Source organism: Mesoplodon mirus (assembly GCF_964341445.2).
Source record: "Mesoplodon mirus genome assembly, chromosome: 13".
Taxonomy (NCBI): Eukaryota; Metazoa; Chordata; class Mammalia; order Artiodactyla; family Ziphiidae; genus Mesoplodon; species Mesoplodon mirus.
This window is the reverse complement of record NC_138989.1, coordinates 77,628,753-77,646,627: the sequence shown is the minus strand read 5'-3', so window position 1 is coordinate 77,646,627 and position 17,875 is coordinate 77,628,753. Positions and strand designations below refer to the sequence as shown.

The 17,875-nt window shown below is 41.9% G+C and overlaps 1 protein-coding gene across 5 annotated transcripts in view; it reads left to right on the top strand.

Annotated features, from left to right (window-relative positions):
- Positions 1 to 17,540, top strand: part of SERPINB3 (serpin family B member 3) — an 80,491-nt gene extending 62,951 nt beyond the window's left edge. For all 5 annotated transcript variants that reach the window (XM_082640231.1, XM_082640227.1, XM_082640229.1 and 2 more), the window contains 8 exons: positions 7,620 to 7,803; positions 8,545 to 8,734; positions 9,367 to 9,426; positions 10,836 to 10,964; positions 11,280 to 11,397; positions 12,506 to 12,648; positions 12,950 to 13,105; positions 14,687 to 17,540. In XM_082640231.1, coding sequence (XP_082496357.1) covers positions 7,703 to 7,803; positions 8,545 to 8,734; positions 9,367 to 9,426; positions 10,836 to 10,964; positions 11,280 to 11,397; positions 12,506 to 12,648; positions 12,950 to 13,105; positions 14,687 to 15,097 — 1,308 coding nt within the window. In that variant the 5' untranslated portion in view covers positions 7,620 to 7,702 and the 3' untranslated portion in view covers positions 15,098 to 17,540. The remainder of the gene's footprint in view (positions 1 to 7,619; positions 7,804 to 8,544; positions 8,735 to 9,366; positions 9,427 to 10,835; positions 10,965 to 11,279; positions 11,398 to 12,505; positions 12,649 to 12,949; positions 13,106 to 14,686) is intronic.
- Positions 17,541 to 17,875: the final 335 nt, after the last annotated feature.

Sequence of the window (17,875 nt, the reverse complement as noted above, 5' to 3'; positions counted from 1 at the left end):
TGATACAAATGTACTTATTTACAAAACAGAAACAGACTTACAGATATCGAAGACAAACTTATGGTTACCAAAGGGGATACCTGGCAGGGGGGAAGGATATATCAGGAGCTTGGGATAAACATACACACACTACTATATATATAAGATAGATAACCAACAAGGACCTACTGTATAGCACAGGGAACTCTACTCAGTATTCTGTGATAACCTATATGAGAAAAGAATCTAAAAAAGAATGGATATTTAAATAAATTAATAAGTTAAAATATTAGAAAAAATGTCTCTGCTTCTAGCACTCTATTAGAGACCCATCACTTAGCCCACTACTAAGTCATAGAAAGTAACTAAGAACCCACTGCAGGGAGAATGGATCACTGAAAAAGCCTACAGACATGATGGTCAAACATACTATGTAAACATCCCTTAATTCAAATTGAATCTTCAAGAAACATTCATCCAAATACAAGCAGCCCACAATCCATTATTCCTGTTTACTGCTAACCTTGGCGCACAGAGAAAAATCTCTCTGCGTTCCAAAGATACAGTTATTCTACTGAAGCGTTAAGAGAGCCCCATAACAGAAGAGATAGGAGGAAATGTCATTTTACTGATAAGACGGGAAGTTACAGAATAAAATTTTAACTAAGGAATTTAATCAGACCTTTGTTAATATAAAATATCAATCAACCCAAATGTTAAATATCAATTACAATTAATTGGAGGGAAGATCTGTATGAATGGCGCTAGAGCTGGGAGATGGGAGAGAGGATGGCGCACAGAGCTGGGTGGGAAGGAAGGGACGGGTCATAAACTGAGAGAAATACACTAGGGATCTCCCAGGCTGAAGCTCTTGCTGTGGATGGACGAGCCGGTAGACTATAGAGACAGTGTCTGTGGTCGATCCCTCGGAAAAGCTAAAGCCTGCACTTAGGGTGGCCATGTTACCCAGAAGGTCAGAGCTGGGGAGGAGAGCTGAAAATAAGATTCCAAGGAAGAGGAGTCAACAACTGACAAATCATTCAGCAAATTCACTGTAAAGACTGAAAAGGGGGCCATCAGGAGGCTATTATTAGGAAGTCACTGTTGGGCTTTAGCAGGAAACTTTAAGAAGTGTAATGGGGTTAGACTAGAGCGGGTACTGAAACGGATGAAGAATCTGCCCTCATCTGGGTAAACCTCAGCCTGAAAGACAAACCACAGACATTGTCAGTGTGTCTCAGGGTTTCTACAGACAAACGACATGAAACAGATGGCAACAGATGGCTCTCGAAGCTAATCATCTATCACAAGTAGGTGTTATATCACACCCAGCAACGTTTCTACATTTCTCCAGCAAGCATGTCCCCTACATTCCCAGGATAACATTTCAATGATCAGTCTCCCATCTTTCCCATCCACAATGCACAAATGATAACTAGTCATCCTTTGCCAATGTATGTTTTTCTCCACCAGATACTATGTTTGAGGACCTATCCTTTCTGATACTTGAATATCTGGCTCATTTATGTTCACTGCTGTAGGATATTCCATTGTACAAAATTAGGGTATTTATTTCCTTTCTTATTCTATTAATAAATGTCTAAGTTGTTTCTACTTTTTTTAATTTTTTTTTTATTTATGGCTGTGTTGGGTCTTCATTTCTGTGCGAGGGCTTTCTCTAGTTGTGGCGAGCGGGGGCCACTCTTCATCGCGGTGCGTGGGCCTCTCACTATCGCGGCCTCTCGTTGCGGAGCACAGGCTCCAGACGCGCAGGCTCAGTAGTTGTGGCTCACGGGCCTAGCTGCTCCGCGGCATGTGGGATCCTCCCAGACCAGGGCTCGAACCCGTGTCCCCTGCATTAGCAGGCAGATTCTCAACCACTGCGCCACCAGGGAAGCCCTGTTTCTACTTCTTGCCACTGCCAACAGTACTGCAATTAACCCACAATACAGGTTTCCTTGAGTATATACAGGGTATATGTTTAAATAGAGAACTGCTGAATCTTAACCACATTCTGCCTAGTATTACCAAGTTACTTGTACTAAGAAATATTTGCATCAGCATTTTATCAGTAATTCTCTTCTACATCACACCAATCCTTAGTTTTTACGAACTGTCAGCATTTCCGCTGTTAATCTCACTGTGTTGTATTAATTGCATTTTCCTGACCTAGAAGGATTAAGCATCTTACTACTGTAAACATATACATGTCTTTTAGGACTTATTTGTCAAGATCCATGAACACTGTTTCTCAGATTTCTGCTGAATGACTTCCCCACGCCCATCATAACAAAGCAGCTGATCCCACAGCTTGTCACAATAGCTATTAAGTACCACAGCCTCTGATGTCCCAACACCTGTCTTACACCTGCACTCCACGTCTTGCCTCCATCCCTGATAATTTGGTGCTACATGTGCCTTACACCAGTGCCCCATCTCCTCTCAGCACATTTCTTCTCAACATGGGACCAACCTGATCCCAAAAATTCCATCCCAAGCTGTTTTTCCCAAAGCCATTTACTTACCGTAATAGTCAAGGCTCTAGCAGAAAACAAATGACACAGACAAATTGGGTAATTCAGGAAAGTTTCACAAAGAGACTATACAAAGTATGGTCAGGGCTAAGAGAAACCAAGAAAGGATGGTGAAGCATCCCAGGGCTAGCAACAGTGGGGGGACATTGCCACCCCTAGACGCACATGGCAAGGGCAGGAATGGTGACCAAAATCCAGAGAAAGTAGCTGTAGCTGCAGAAAAGCCACCCGATAAGATCTGCGGCCTTTGGTAAAGAAATGCAGCCTTCGCTTGGCAACCTCGCTGAGAGGAAGCCGGGTGACCGAGCGCCCTGCACTCACCCAGCTGCGGGTCTACTCTTGCTTCCTCCCACAGACCAGATGCAAGGTTCCCTAGAGGAGAAGGACCCGGATTATGTCTCCCTACATCTCTGCCTCCTAGGGCCAGAGGAGGTTGAGCCAGTGAAGCGTGAAACTGGAGAAGCAAAATAAAATCCCCAGCACACCATATCCCATGTAATCAAATTCCTTCTGCCCTCTAGAATTTTCTGTCTCCATTGGTACTCTAGAGACAGGCATCAGCAACGATTAATATTGCTTTATATATAGAACATCTTCAAATAGAAATTAAACATTATGGATCTAATTTTTTAAGGGTCAAAAAAGTTTTTTTTCACAAAGGAGATTCAACTAGAATAGAGATGTAAAATGAAACAAGAATAAATTCAATTGTTGCCAATAAAATGAGAGTTTTCCAGTCGCCCAACACTGGAAGCCGTTGGGATGAAGTGGAAAACCTAAAAGGTGGAGAGGCACCAGATTACTTAGTGGATTAAGGAGTAACCTACAAGTTGGTAGGTGGGCACAAGGTGAAATACCTGGAGGGCCAGAAACTTAAAATAAGGCTTTGGGACAGGGAAGGAACAGTGGCTAGTAAAGGCAGTGGGAATAAAAGAAAGAGACCAGGTTTCCTGGCGTCATGGTGTGAAGATAGGGTAGTAAGGAGCTGTCCCTGAGAAAAGGTCACGGAACGTGAAGTCATGGGGAAAAGTCCTATTTCAGGTAAAGCAAGAAGGAACAGGGACAGTCCTACAAAAAAGGAGTGCCTGAACTCGTTTTTCTGGGTAGCAGAACAGGAGTGCCAAGGTGAAACAGCGTGGCAATTTATAAGAGATCAACAAGGAACAGCCTTGGGCTTGATTGAAAGCATGGATTAGGATGACTGTCTTGGATGGAACTGGAAATGTGGGAATGGGGGGGGGGAGGTTTTATGAATTTGTCTCCGTCTTCCTTGATAAACCTATGTATGAGACCAATTCCCTAACTAACATCTTTTTATATCTCACTGCAGTTGGTTCTCCTCTGAGAAAATTAAAGCAAAGTTTATTAACCCTATTCAGATGTTATTCAATGTGTACATATCTATATCTGTATCTGTAGAGAATATAGTCATTGGCAGATATCCTACTGTTGGATGCTTGAAGGATCTTCTCACCTAATCAGTTTGCCCGCAGACAGGCACATACTTGGTAAGAAAGAAGAAATAAAATGCCCCCTAGGATTTGCAACTGAATAATGCTGACAAATCTTCATGCCCTTCCCAAGGAAGTAAGGTTTAGGAAAACAGAGAAGCTAGTTCTTAATGAACAGATAAAGGTATTGGATAGCAAGATGGTGTCTGAAGGTGTGATTGCCTCTTGAATTTTAATGGGTTCCTGGATTCCTGGAACCAAAGATGTTGATGTATCTTTAGAAAATCCCCAAAGGCATAAGTTAGAAATTACTGACTTGCAAAATCTTCTAATAATTGCCGAGGCTTCTGTGACACTGAATGACATCGGGGTGTCCTAACCTTGTCTATTCCATGCCAGGAGCCTTTTTCAAAGATGGGGGAAAGAGTATGATATGGTTTCTATTTGAACTAGCCCAAGATCTCTGCAAATTTAACCAAACCCCTGGTCCTTGTCAGTTAGTGTCTTTTCCTCAAAGCCAAACTCTACATGAAAAATCTTGAAAGTTTATTCTCAGAGTTTAGTCCCGGTTGAAAGTTCCCTTGAAGACCAGTTTATCCTACTTTGTCTCCCTATTTCTTCCTCCAGGCCCAGGCTGAGCTTCTTGCTTCTGTCTATGGGGGTCAGATCCCTTTCTCTTTTAGCTCAAAGAAACCCATCCTGTTCCTGCCCCAGGGACCTCCGCTCTCCCTGAGACAGTGGTCTGTGATGCAACCTCGTGTTTGTCATTCTTCATCCTGGATCTTTTCTCTTCCCGTTTCCTTCTATGTTTGGACTTCGCTCCTATGTCCTCACTCAGCTCCACACAGTGTCAGGGATCTTTGACGTACAGTATCACTCAGGGGTCACTGCACACATATCGACAGAGGAGCCCTAAGAGCAGCAGGGCTGGGGGCTGGGGGATCAGGCAGAATCATCTTTCAGGTTGAGAATCACAGATCTCCTCTTCCCTTCCCCTCGTGTCTCCATCTGCTGTGCTTCTGGGACCTTGTTGCAGGTGAATCTTCCTGTGAATGAGCGACGTGCTGAGACTACAGACCCTGTTCCTGGCAGGTGTTAAAAAGGACCAAGGACAGTAACAAGTGCTGGAGACATGCAGAGAATCAGAACTGCACGCACATTTGCTGCCAACGTAGCCTGGTGGGGATATAGATGGTGCAGCTTCTGGGGAAGGCAGTCTGGCAGTTCTTCTAAATCAAACATAGACTTGCCATTGTTCCCAGGGTTTCACTCGTAGGTAAATGCCTGAGAAATTAAAACACACGTCCACACTGAAATTTCTGCATGAGAGTTCATGTCGGCATTATTCACAATAATACACAAAACCCAAATGTACATCCACCCGTGAATGGATTTTTTTAAAGTGGTATTTCATACGATGGTGCATAATATAGTCATGTAAAGAAATGCACCATTTTATACTACAACATGGATGAACCTTGAGAATATTATACTGAGTCAAAGGAGCCTGATAGAAAAGGCCACATTCTGTGCAATCCCATTTATATGAAATATCCAGAATAAACAAATAGAAACAAGAAGTAGATTAGTGGTTTCCAAAAACCGGGGGGAAGAAAGAACTATGTAGGGAGCTTCTCTGGGGAGAAATGAAATTATTCTGGAAAAGATCATGGTGATGGTTGCACAACCTTGTCACTGGCCTAAAATCCAATGACTTATACATTTTTTAAAGATGAAACTTACACTACAGACATTTCTTAGGATCTACGGGGGACTGATTCAAGGACACCCCAAGGATTCCCAAATACAGGAATGCTCAAGTACCTTATATAAAATGGCACATAACCTACATACATTCTCTTTACACTTTAAATCATCCCTCGATTTCTTATAATACCTAGTACAATGTAAAGGCTACGTAAAGGGTCGTAAACACAAAGTAAAATAGTTGCTGGTGTGGGGCAAATTTAAGGATTGTTTTTTGGAACTTTCTGCAATTTTTTCCAAATATTTTCCATCTGGTTGACTGACTCTGTGGGTGCAGAACCCATGGATATGGAAGGCTGACTGTATGTGAGTGATATCTCTGTTGGAAAGTTGGTCCACAGTACAAACATCCCACACCTGTGGTAGGGGAGATATTGGGCTAGATACCCTGGAAATGCATCTCCCCCCTGACAGCCATGCCACAGGGAACAGTGTCCTCTGGAGAAAAACACTTTCTTTTCTCCATCTTCTTTTCCCCTCTCAAAGTGATTCATTTCTACTAAATTCCAGCTGGATAGAGCAGTGTGAGGGAATGGAGAGTGAGCACAATTTGACACACTCTCTGAGTCACACCCACAGAGGAAAACACCCCAATCCCATTCCCCACTCAGTGCTCCTGGTGGTCTCTGGATGGAGCCCTGAAAGAGTGCCTGAACCCCAGCCTTCCCTCCTAGTGACTGAGGGGCCCACATAGGAGCATTTGGGGTACCCATTCCCACCACCTCACATTTTGTGGGAGGACATTATCTCTTTTGAAAGTTCAGAAGAAACAGGTTCTTTTCATTTCAACACAAGGAGTTATGTCACTACAAGACCAGAGTCTGTCAACAGACTACCCTGTGGGGAGTGGATACACACACAGCTTCCTGAACCAGCTACCTGCCTGGATACCTCACCTGTGCAGTTCACTAACTTAGAAACCTGGGCTTCTGTTCAGCCACTCTGTGCCCCATTTCTGTCATCGGTGAAATGGGGAAAACAAAGGGATCTGCCTGAATAAGGTGTTAAAGGGGGAAATGAGTGAATACATAACCCCCTCAGTGAAAGTCAACAATTTTTAATATTATTCTGCTATGAGAATGCCGTGCCCCTGAAGAGAGTACAGCGCCGATGATAAGAGACTTAACCATGGCATTCAAAAGAACACTTTTTCCTGCTTTTTTCTCACAGGCATTTGACACTGTTTTCAAGACCATGAATTTGAAGATGGCGTAACGAATAGCAGGCTAACCAAGAAATGTCATAATTCTAGAGTTCAAACAGTTTATTTTTCTGATACATCTTTGTACACAAAAATGGAATACTGCCACCAAAATGGCCCCTGTTTGGATCCATTGTCCTTCTCACTGAGAGCTGATCACACTGCAGGGAAATGAGCTTCCCACGGACCTTAGAAGTCATTGGCCATCTGGGATTGGCTGCAAGGGGCGTGGGGGTCACAGGGAGGACCACAGCCAAGGTCCAGCCTTTAAGGGAAGGCAAATGATGCCTGTTCTCCACCTACTGCTGAGACACTTCGCCAGTATCTCTTAAGCTGAGAATTGGCACTATTTTCCTGGTTATACAGAATAATTCTTAAAGAAATGGTCAGGTTGGAGAAGCCCTTTCAGAACATAAAATAGAAAATGTAAGCTTTTTAATTGTTGGTGTTGGAAGTTGTCTTAAAGACAATTCAACATGTAAGACAAGAAAGATATTTGAAGGGTTATTTCTGGTTGGGCACAGTAGCTCGGGGCATGTGAAGAAGTTAGAATTTAACTTTATTCTCCTTGGTGCTAGAAAGGCACCTACATGCATTTCATATGAGCCAGTGATTGCAGGTCACAATTTCTTCTCCAGGTGAAAAGGACGTACGAGAATAAAACAATAATCTTGCCTTTCCTCGTAGAGACTTCATGCTCATGAAGCTGATGAGTAGCCTGGTGAAGAAATCAGAAGCTGCTTTACTTGAAATACCAGCTGCTGTGAAGGATGGGAGGCGGCAAGAGAGAGCTATATAGTCCAGTCCTGACGATTCATGGCACATCAGCTCACAGGTTGTCTGCCCACCTCTGCTTCCTCCAGGCTCACAGGTAAGTGCTTCCAGAAGCTCTGCTTGACTACATGAATCCTTCCTGAAAATAATATCAATGATGTTTGTTACATCATTTATCTAATTTGTTCTGTCTGATTGTATTTTATTCTTTAGCCAGGGCAAAAGTAAAACAATTTTTCATCTCCTTTAATCTTTAGGTAATTTATTTATTTCCAAAAACCAAATGTTCCCTTAGGAGGAAGTGTGATTGTGGGGGTAGGATGTCCAGTACCCACAGATGCCTCAAGAAAAAGGCATAGAGGTGCCTCATGAGAATGGTGGGATGTTACATATCAATCTTTGTCTTGGATCTGTTATAATGCATTTTCTACCCAGCCTTAGTACAGCCAGTAAGGAAGAAAAGATAACGATATTCTATTAGTTTTCACAAACGTTTTCTTTTCCTTTTTTTTTTTTTTTTTGCCACACCACACGGCATGTGGGATCTTAGTTCCTTGACCAGGGATCGAACCTGCGCCATCCTGCATGGGAAGTGCAGAGTCTTAACCACATTGCCAGGGAAGTCCCCACAAAAGTTTTCTTTAAATACTATTTCGATAGTCTTCTAATTATGAAGTATATACATGTACATTGAAAAAAGCTTTAAAAGCAAAAGGAAGGAAGCTATAGTTTTCAGAATCCCACAACCCACATATAAGGCATTTTTAATGAAAATTTTATTACAGACTAACCTCCCCTTCAGTAAACTCATTATAAAATAAATTTGATGCTTCTCCAGGAGTTCCAGACTACACCGAGCCACCATGAGTTCACTCGGTGAAGCAATCATCCACTTTGCAGTCGACCTGTTCCAACAGATCAGACAATCAGAGAAGGAAAATATCTTCTTTTCCCCTTTGAGTATCATGTCAGCCTTAGCCATGACTTCCTTGGGGGCCCAAGGACACACCGCATCAGAAATCCTGAAGGTGAGTCGCAGCTTCCTTTACATTTACCAGTTTATCCTGGTTTCTCTGTTGGCTTCTGTGCAGATGATCACCGATCTGGCTGTCCCCAGGGGTAGCACAGGAAGCTGCAAGCCTCCCCAGGACTGGGTGGGCACAGAGCTGTGGGAGCATATGCTCTCCCCCAGCACTCCGCCCCATCTCTTCCCTGTGTCTAGACTTCCTTTGGGAACTGGGATGAACCCTATAACTGCCCAATGACCACAGGTGAGGCTTTAAATGGTAGAGTTCAGGTAGAAGTGGTGCGTTGACTAAAATCCATGGGAGACATCTTTACATGTTTCCTCAGCAATGAATGAAAAATGAATCAGGATTCTTTGAACTGGCTGGTGATCAACCAGCTTTGTGTTTTTCACACGCAGGTTGTGTTTTTCAAGGAGCAAATGCTTGCACGGAACATTTCTTTGTTCTTTTTCTTTCTTTCTTTTTGGGTTTTTTTTTTTTTTGATTTGGCATTTTGTTTTGTTTGTTTGGATTCTTTCTTTCCTTCCTTCCTTCTTTCTTTCTCCCTTCCTTCCTTCTTTTCTTTCTTTTCTATTTACTCTGGGGTACATAGATCTCTAAAGTCTCCTTGTCCCACTCCCCGTCTCCTCCAGGTCCTGCACTCAAATGAAAACGCAGAGGACACAATAGGAGGAGGAGCTACAAGAGATCCCGTGAGTCACAGAGCATTGGATCTAGAAGGACATCACATATCCAAGAGGGTCGGAGTTTAAACTGGGAATTTCAGATAAACAGGGAAAAGCCAATTTTTAGGGGCCATCTTAAGCAAAATAGATTGGACAGAGTTGTTTCTCATATCATCTTATGTACTTATTTATTTTATGTATTTGTTTTCTTGAAAGAAGAGTAGCATGTTCTTAAGAGCAGGGGTTCTGAAACCCAAAGGAGCTTCAAACTGAAGAATGTTTTTTTTTGCCATGCCACGCAGCTGGCAGGATCTCCCTTCCCCGGCCAGGGCTTGAACACGGGCCACGGCAATGAAAGTCTGGAATCCTAACTACTAGGCCACCAGGGAACTCAGGAGCTTCAAATTGTGCTCTTCTGTTCAGGAATGGAGAACGTGGCAAAATACAACTACTCTGAGCCACAATTTGACTTCATACAAATTAACTAGGAGCAACAAAAAGTCTGCTACAAGACATGCAACTACATGTAAAACAGGACAACAGTGCCTGGATGACAGAAACCCCCATAAACTTTATGTATTATTATTATTATTATTTTTTTATTATTATTATTATATAGAATAATAATAATTATAGTCATCACAATATGTTGCTAAAATTATATAATTTTAATTAATCCCTAAATTAGATTAAGAGCAATAAACATATGATCAACTATATTTTGGAAAATGCTCGAATGAGAATTATGGTTGGTAGCCTAAATAGTCCTAAACTCTTAGTTAGCAAGTGGAAGGTTCTGGTTGAGATACGCGTGAGTTGAAAAATTGGCTCTGTCTCCTCGGAGAAGTTTCTTAGTTCTCTGAACTCTCTTGTTTTCATGTCAACTGAACTAAAGACTTAGAGATGCTGATGTACAGCTGTGAGCAGTGTACCAGAGACACACTGCTCCTACTTCAGAGTGACTGGCATAATGAACAGCCAAAGAGCACAATCAAGGGGTCTTAGAGAGTAATCCCTCCAAGGAGTAAAACAGGGCTTCATGTCATAACATAGGGCAATATACAAATTTCATGTTCTCATACAGTTGATGACTGTTAGAGATGTACTATGGTTCTAGCTCTCAAGGAGTTTAAGTTTTAGCTGGTCCCTAAACATTTGAGACAATTAAAACACAATCCAATAGTGGAATGGTGCTGCATCTCTAGTTCAAAAGAGAAAAGACTGGAGTGTGTTAGAGCAGGAAGGAAGAATTACCTGGAAGATTGAATGTAAGGATTATGAAGAGTATTTCTGGTAAAATACATCATATATGGGGGGATAGCAACAAATGTCATCCGTGGGGATACCAGACTCTAGGTACAGAGCTCACAGACCTGTGGGGGTGTAGTATTTACATACAATGAGAATCCAATTAGCTCACTTTCTGGTGTTTGAAGGTTGAAAAGCCAGGAGATACTCATCATCAATTTCAAAACCTTCTGACTGAGTTCAAGAAACCCACTGATGCCTATGAGCTGAACATAGCCAACAGGCTCTATGGAGCAAAGCCTCTTCTGTTTCTTCAGGTAAGTTTCATGGCCTGTCACACCTTTGGTCTGCATCCTGGGTCCTCTCATCCCATCTCCTAATGGGGGAGGGGGAGGCAGAGGAGCCTGGCTGACCCACATGGGGAGCATTTGCCCCGGGGGCATTCAGCTCCTGGACCGCAATGCCCCCCCACTGGAGTGTCCCAGAGCCTGACAACCCACCGGGGAAGTGGGCGTAAGGATTGTTTCAGGTACTCTGTTTGGTCATCACTGAACACAGTTAAATCTGGGAATACCTACATAGTTACTGATAAATTACTCTTAATCCCTCCTTTCTTCCTGCCCATGTCATAGGCATACATGGATAATATTGAGAAATTTTACCTAGCCAGTGTGGAATCTGCTGATTTTGTCAGTGCTGCAGAAGAAAGTCGGAAGATGATTAATTCCTGGGTGGAAAGCCAGACTAATGGTAGGTTATGAGAGAGAGTCACTCCTTAAAAATCACTGTAGAGTCCCCGCTGTTTGTGAACGCTGTGCTGGACCCTGCATGGGGTGCCAGGAGCCAGGGTGAGATGAGATTGCAGAGGATGGAGGAGGGCACTGCAGAGGGTGGAATGGTCCACGTCAGTGTGGAGAGAAACAAGGGGAGCCCAGGAGGGATCCCAGGACCAGCTACCTGGAAACTCAGCTGAGTCTGTGGATGACAGTATCTCTACGGATCCCAACTCTCTGCTCAAACTTCAGGTTGATTCGCATTTTATCTTTAAATTAGAAGCTTAACGTCTGGATTATGATCCCTAAGAGATAATATTAAAAGGGTTCCCTTATCCTTTGTCAACTGGGAAACGAGCCGCTCTCCTGCAACCCACCCGTCTTGCCACCTGCAGCAGAAGCTGCCTGACCACTTCCGCATCCCCGCATCCTGCAGGGATGGTCACAGTCGTCCTCCCCAACCACGGAAGGCGGCTGGATGATGTCTCCATTCTATGAATCATATCCTACCTCCCATCCTAAATACAGGCCAAACCTACAGCAACTCAGCGTGGCAAATGAAGACAAATACACCCCGGGAAATGGTGTCTGAGTACATGTTTTCGATTTTAGCGCTCATGTCATTTGTCCTAAAGAACATTCAGGCCCATTTCCTCTGAGTAGTGAGTTCAAGTTTGAAAAAATAGAAAGCAAAGAAGAAAGTGAAGAAGAAAAGAACAGAAGGAAGGGTGGAGGAAATGGGAGGGTGGGGATTATTGAGGGGACAGGGAGGGTGGTAGGGAGGGAGGGAGAAAACTGACCCGTGGAAAGATCAGCTGAAATCAGTTCATCAGAATTCAGTGTGAGATGACTGATGTCACCACAGAGACCAAACACGTTGCCAGTCAGAAAAGGGATGTCTGCATGAGGGCGACTCCATCAGGCTGGTGCCATGAGGAAAGCTTCACCTTGTGAACAATCGGGCACAGAGTCCCTAATGTGGTGATTTGTGTGAATATTTAATCATCAGTTGTAACTTTCAAAGCATCTTCCAGACAAACCACTTGTGCCTTTCATGACAAACCTTTGATTTTCTTTCTTTGCAGAAAAAATCAAGGATCTCTTTCCCGAAGGCACTCTTGGTAGCATGACCATTCTGGTTCTGGTGAACGCAGTCTATTTCAAAGGGCAGTGGTGCCAGAAATTTAAGAAAGAAAATACTGGGGAGGAAAAATTTTGGCTGAACAAGGTATTGTCTATAAATTATGTATATAACATAACATAGCTACACATTCACTGTGAAATTTAAATACCTAGTGATTAATATATAGCTGCTGCAGGTAGAAGATAGAATTTGTCAAGGTTTATTTTCTTGTCTTTTTTTTTTTAACTTTATTTAGTTGGGATTCCTTGAAGAAACTCTTGTCTCTCATCCACAGATTTCCGAGATTATCTCATAGAAGGAGGATGTATTTGGTGTTAACAATAATATTATCTTTCTTTTTGAGTTATGCTCACTTAGCATTTTTTGCCACATGAATTTATTGCAGGATACAAGCAAATCTGTGCAGATGATGAAACAAACCAATCATTTCAATTTCACGTCACTGGAGGACATGCAAGTCAAGATCCTGGAAATACCATACAAAGGCCAAGAGCTAAGCATGATGGTGCTGCTGCCCAATGAAGTAGATGGTCTGCAGAAGGTAAAAGCTGGTACCTCCAATGCTGCCTACTATTGCTTAAATTTCTAGTGAGACACTGCTCGTATGGGCTGCTCATAGACTGGTGCTAGTGGCTGGCAGAGCTCAAGCACACAACAAAAAAATAAAATCAATACCTTAGGCATCACAGTATGATACAAATAGCGCATCTGTACATCACAGGTCACATTAACATTCTGATGAAACTATGGAATGTCAGTTCACAAAAAATATATACCTAGATACACACATAACTATTTTGCAACCATACGAACCTCTGATATATTCCAGTCCACTCATCTGAAGACAAGGAAGTTAACACTCATACATAGGTGACACATAGAAATATTTGCAAGTTCACTCCCAAGTAAAATAAGGAAATTAAAAAAACAAAGCAGTTACATATTGCCCACTAATTCGCAGTGCTTTTGTAGACGGTGGACAAATAGATTTATCGTGATGCCCACTTTTAAATTTTGAAGTATTTGGTCCCTAAGTGCTCAAAATGGACAAAAGGCTCATTCAGAGCCTCATTGCTAAGATTTCAAAAAAGACGGGAGGATTATAGAATTTTCCTGTTAGCATTGTTATAATAAAGTTAATATGTAAAAATATCAATAACAATATCTGGCATAAAAGGACATTCCATAAAAGGCCATAAGCAAGTACTATAATAGTCGATGCAGAAGCAGGAGTAAACTTGCCACACTCAAAATACATATCTTGTAACACTGGAAACTGGAGATCCTTAGGGAAAGCAATATAGCAATAAGTAAACTTAAGAAGAGTCATCAGAATATTTCTGCTTCAGCCCTAAATTCCCCATTATCAATGACATTGGGAATCTCAGTCCTAGGATTTTATCCTATAACAACAAGTCTAAACAAGGGAAAAGCTTTTGGACAGAAGTGGCTCAAAATAATGAAAAATTTTAAATGAGGAAAAATGGTACATGTTTGTATTACCTTAGGTTAGGGACTGACATGCAGAGAATGCTTAAAAGATATTAAGTAAAGATATATATACTGAATATCAATTTAATGGTAGTATCATGTAACAGTGTAAACTTGATTAGAGAAACATATATCTATACAGGAAAAGTTTACAAATAAATGAAGCAAGAACAAGGAATAAAAGTAGGCTATACGCTGTAAATGCACTATGTAAAAATTTATGGACAAAAGAACATTGACAAGAGGTATTTGAAAGTGAAGCACGGAATAGAGAACGAGCCTAAGAAGTGGATCGCTCATCTTCTACAAATAATTTTATTTAACCATTCTGTTGCATATATGTGTGCATATATATATACATTTGTATAGATATTTATACATATGCATATATTATTAATGTGTACATATATATATATAAATAGCAAAGTCATGAAAATATAAGAACATTTATTTGATTATATAATATATATTCAGGACTCTGTTATTTTTACCTCCTCAGATAAAACCATATCAACTGAATCTCCTGTATTTATGTTTACTGTTAAAGGATTTCCACGTTTCAATCCAATGTTAAGGGGGGCTCCGTGTCCACTGACAATCTTACCAGTTGTTCCTTTTTCCATTGTTACAGCTTGAAGATCAACTCACTGCTGAGAAGTTAATAGAGTGGACGAGCCCACAGAATATGAAGGAGTTACAAGTGGATTTATACCTACCTCGGTTCAAAGTGGAGGAGAGCTATTCCCTCAAGCCCACGCTGATAGCCCTGGGGATGGTGGACGCCTTCAGTCCGGGGAAAGCCGACTTCTCAGGCATGACCGGGGGACAAGGTCCGGTGTTGTCAAAAGTCCTCCACAAGTCCTTCGTGGAGGTGAATGAGGAGGGCACGGAGGCTGCAGCTTCGACTGGAGTAGAAGTTCGTTTAACATCAAGACCAACTACAGACAGTTTCCGTTGTGACCACCCTTTCCTGTTCTTCATCAAGCACAACAAGACCAACAGCCTCCTCTTCTATGGCAGAGTCTCTTCCCCTGAGATGTGATTAGCCAGCAGCTACACTTGGGGGACACTCACAGAGCTGTTCCTGAACCTTGATTGCTGGAAGTAACAGGTTGTCTTTGATTCATTTTCCTTTCCAAACTCATAGTCATCACTAAGAATGTGTTGGTTGAAATACCATGTCTGTCTGTTTCTCTTTTTCTACAAACCCATGTAAACCTACTGTATCTCCCCATGGTAACTCCCATGTGGACAAAATGTTCAAGATATGATAAAAGGATATTTCAACACTCTATCTTCACCTGAATTTGAAATAACATAGCTGCTGTTTCAAACATCGTATCTACTATTCAAACCTACTCACCTAGACACCCACATTTATTTGAATTTAAGTGATCTGTGGAACGCTTACATGCCAAAAATTTTTCCTCTTATAAAATACATTATCAATAATATAGTACTTATTCATACTACCTGTTGCTTTTCCTTTTTTTGCTTTCTTTCTTTTCAACAAAGTGCAAGTGGCCTGCCACACATAGGAGAGAGAATTCGTAAATATAATAATTTATAAAAAGAAAAATTCAAAAAAAGTGTAGAGCATGATAAGGCTGAAGAGGTGGACTGGTACCAGAACATGAAAGGCTTTGAGTCCACGTTAGGAACTTTGTATTTTATCTCTAAATAAATGAAAAGACATTGTAGGTTTGTAACGAAAGTGGGGTCCAGCTGCTCACTGCTCAAAATCCAATAAAGAGGCCAGGCTGGTGGAAAGGAAAGTTTGCTTTATTTTGGATGCTGGCAACCAGCAGGGGAAGGCAGACCCCTGTCCAAAGGCCAACTCCCGCCCTGACAATCAGGGGGCAAGAGCTTTTATACACAGAGGGAAGAGGCTACATGCAGAAACAGCTCTGATGACAGTCAGCTCTGACAGTCATCGTGAAATTGGTCATGTGGTGGTCTGACCTGTGTCATCTTGATTGTTTTAAGTACAGTTAGTCTTCAGTTCCAGGGCTGGGTTTTTCCCATTTCCTTGAGGCCAGTTCTCAGAATTGTGGCAGCTTATGTCATGGCTACAGTCCGGTCACCATGTAGTTAACTTCTTCCACCCGGTGTGGGTTTCAGTATCTACAATACAGCTCACAGGATACAGCTCAGAATATTATCTACAGCCCTTGAGAAGGAAATAAAAGTCCTTGACTTTGCTTAATGACTAAATTACTATCATTTGGTCTCCTTTGTTTTCCTTTGTTTCTGCATTTTCTCACTTCTCTGATTAAAGTTATTCTTTGGCTAAAGTTATTTCCACAGACAAAAAGCAGGCTGAGGACATGGGGGGAAGGACCATAGGGTCCTGCTTCATTTCAGGTTTTGTTTGTTTTCCAAAGCGGGGATAGAGATCATATCTGCCACTTTAAAATATATATCTGGTTATTATGTTGTAAATGGATGAGAGGAAAGAACAGCATGGATATAGTGAAATTACTAGTAAACCATTAGAATGTCAAGAGTGGAACTGAGATAAATACTTGGGGAGTAAAATTTGCCACTCCAAAATGTGTCTTTTTGGCGTGAGGATTAATTTAGGCTAATAATTTTTAAGAAACAGAGGACCCAGGAAGACCCAGGAAGTCTTTCTTTTTATCTCCCACTTAGCTGCCTAAAGAGTTTAAATTAAGGGCCTGTTCCCACAAGAGAGCTATCACCAGAGATACCTGCAGAGAATATGGGCGAGAAGTGGTTGGGAAGCTCGGCAGGGCCTGGAGATCAGTCCCCTCTGTGCCCCATAGTCTCCGCCTGGCCCAGCAAACATGTTACCAAACATTTGCTTTGCCAACTCCATGTCAGTTGCATTTTTGAAGTCCCAAACCACTACACCCAACATCCTCTTTTGTCTTCTCTGAAGATGGTATTTAAGGTGAGGTTTGGGGCCATTTTGGCAAGTTTCTCAGTCTTCCTGGGTCTCTCCCGTGTATGGTGGAAAAAAGTTTCTTCCTCCCTCACAGATAGTTACGTGTGATAATTGTTTAGGAACTAAAATTCATAGAATTTTGGTAACACATTATATATGGCAGAAACGAGAGATAGAACCCAAGACCTATGATGAAGTTTCTGGCCTAACCAACTGGTTGGATGGAAGAAGATTTCATTTTGGAGAGAAGAGATGATCCTCGGCTTCAGTTTGCACTTTGTAAAATTCCTTTTGAGACATCCAGATGGAGTTGTCTAGTAAGCACTTGAATCCATGAGTCTTGAGCTCATCTGCAGGATACAATCTGGAGCTTGAAATTTGTTATGCTTGTTGGGGAAGGAAAAAAGTTTCCTCTACCCTCTATGTTCTTCTGGCTGTTCTAAGAATTAAATTGACAGAGACAGCTTAGCAGGAGAAAATCCAATATAATTACATACATACCCCGTAGGAAAAATGAGACTCGAGGACAAATTAGTCATTTGAGGCTTATATGGCATCTGAGAGAAGGAAAAGCATGTAGGGGGCTGGGACTTCAAAGGGGAGGGAAAGATTTACAGGAAGATGGGGAAAAACAAATGTTTGGTAAACAAAAGTTTGCCACGCTATGCACAGACAATGGGACACAGAGAAGGCTTTGATCAAAAAGGCCTTGCCCCCCTCACCTCCCACCCCTGTCTACCGTACCGGACTCATATTCATTGTACTTGTCTCTGACTATAGCTCTCTTCCTGGGATTGGCCCCCTATCTAAATGCTTTTGGCAGTTACGGGGGAGGATGTAAAAGCTCTTCCTGAGACTTTTGTTGCTTAAAAAAAAATTGTAAAATAATTTGTTCTCCCCTACATGCTCAAC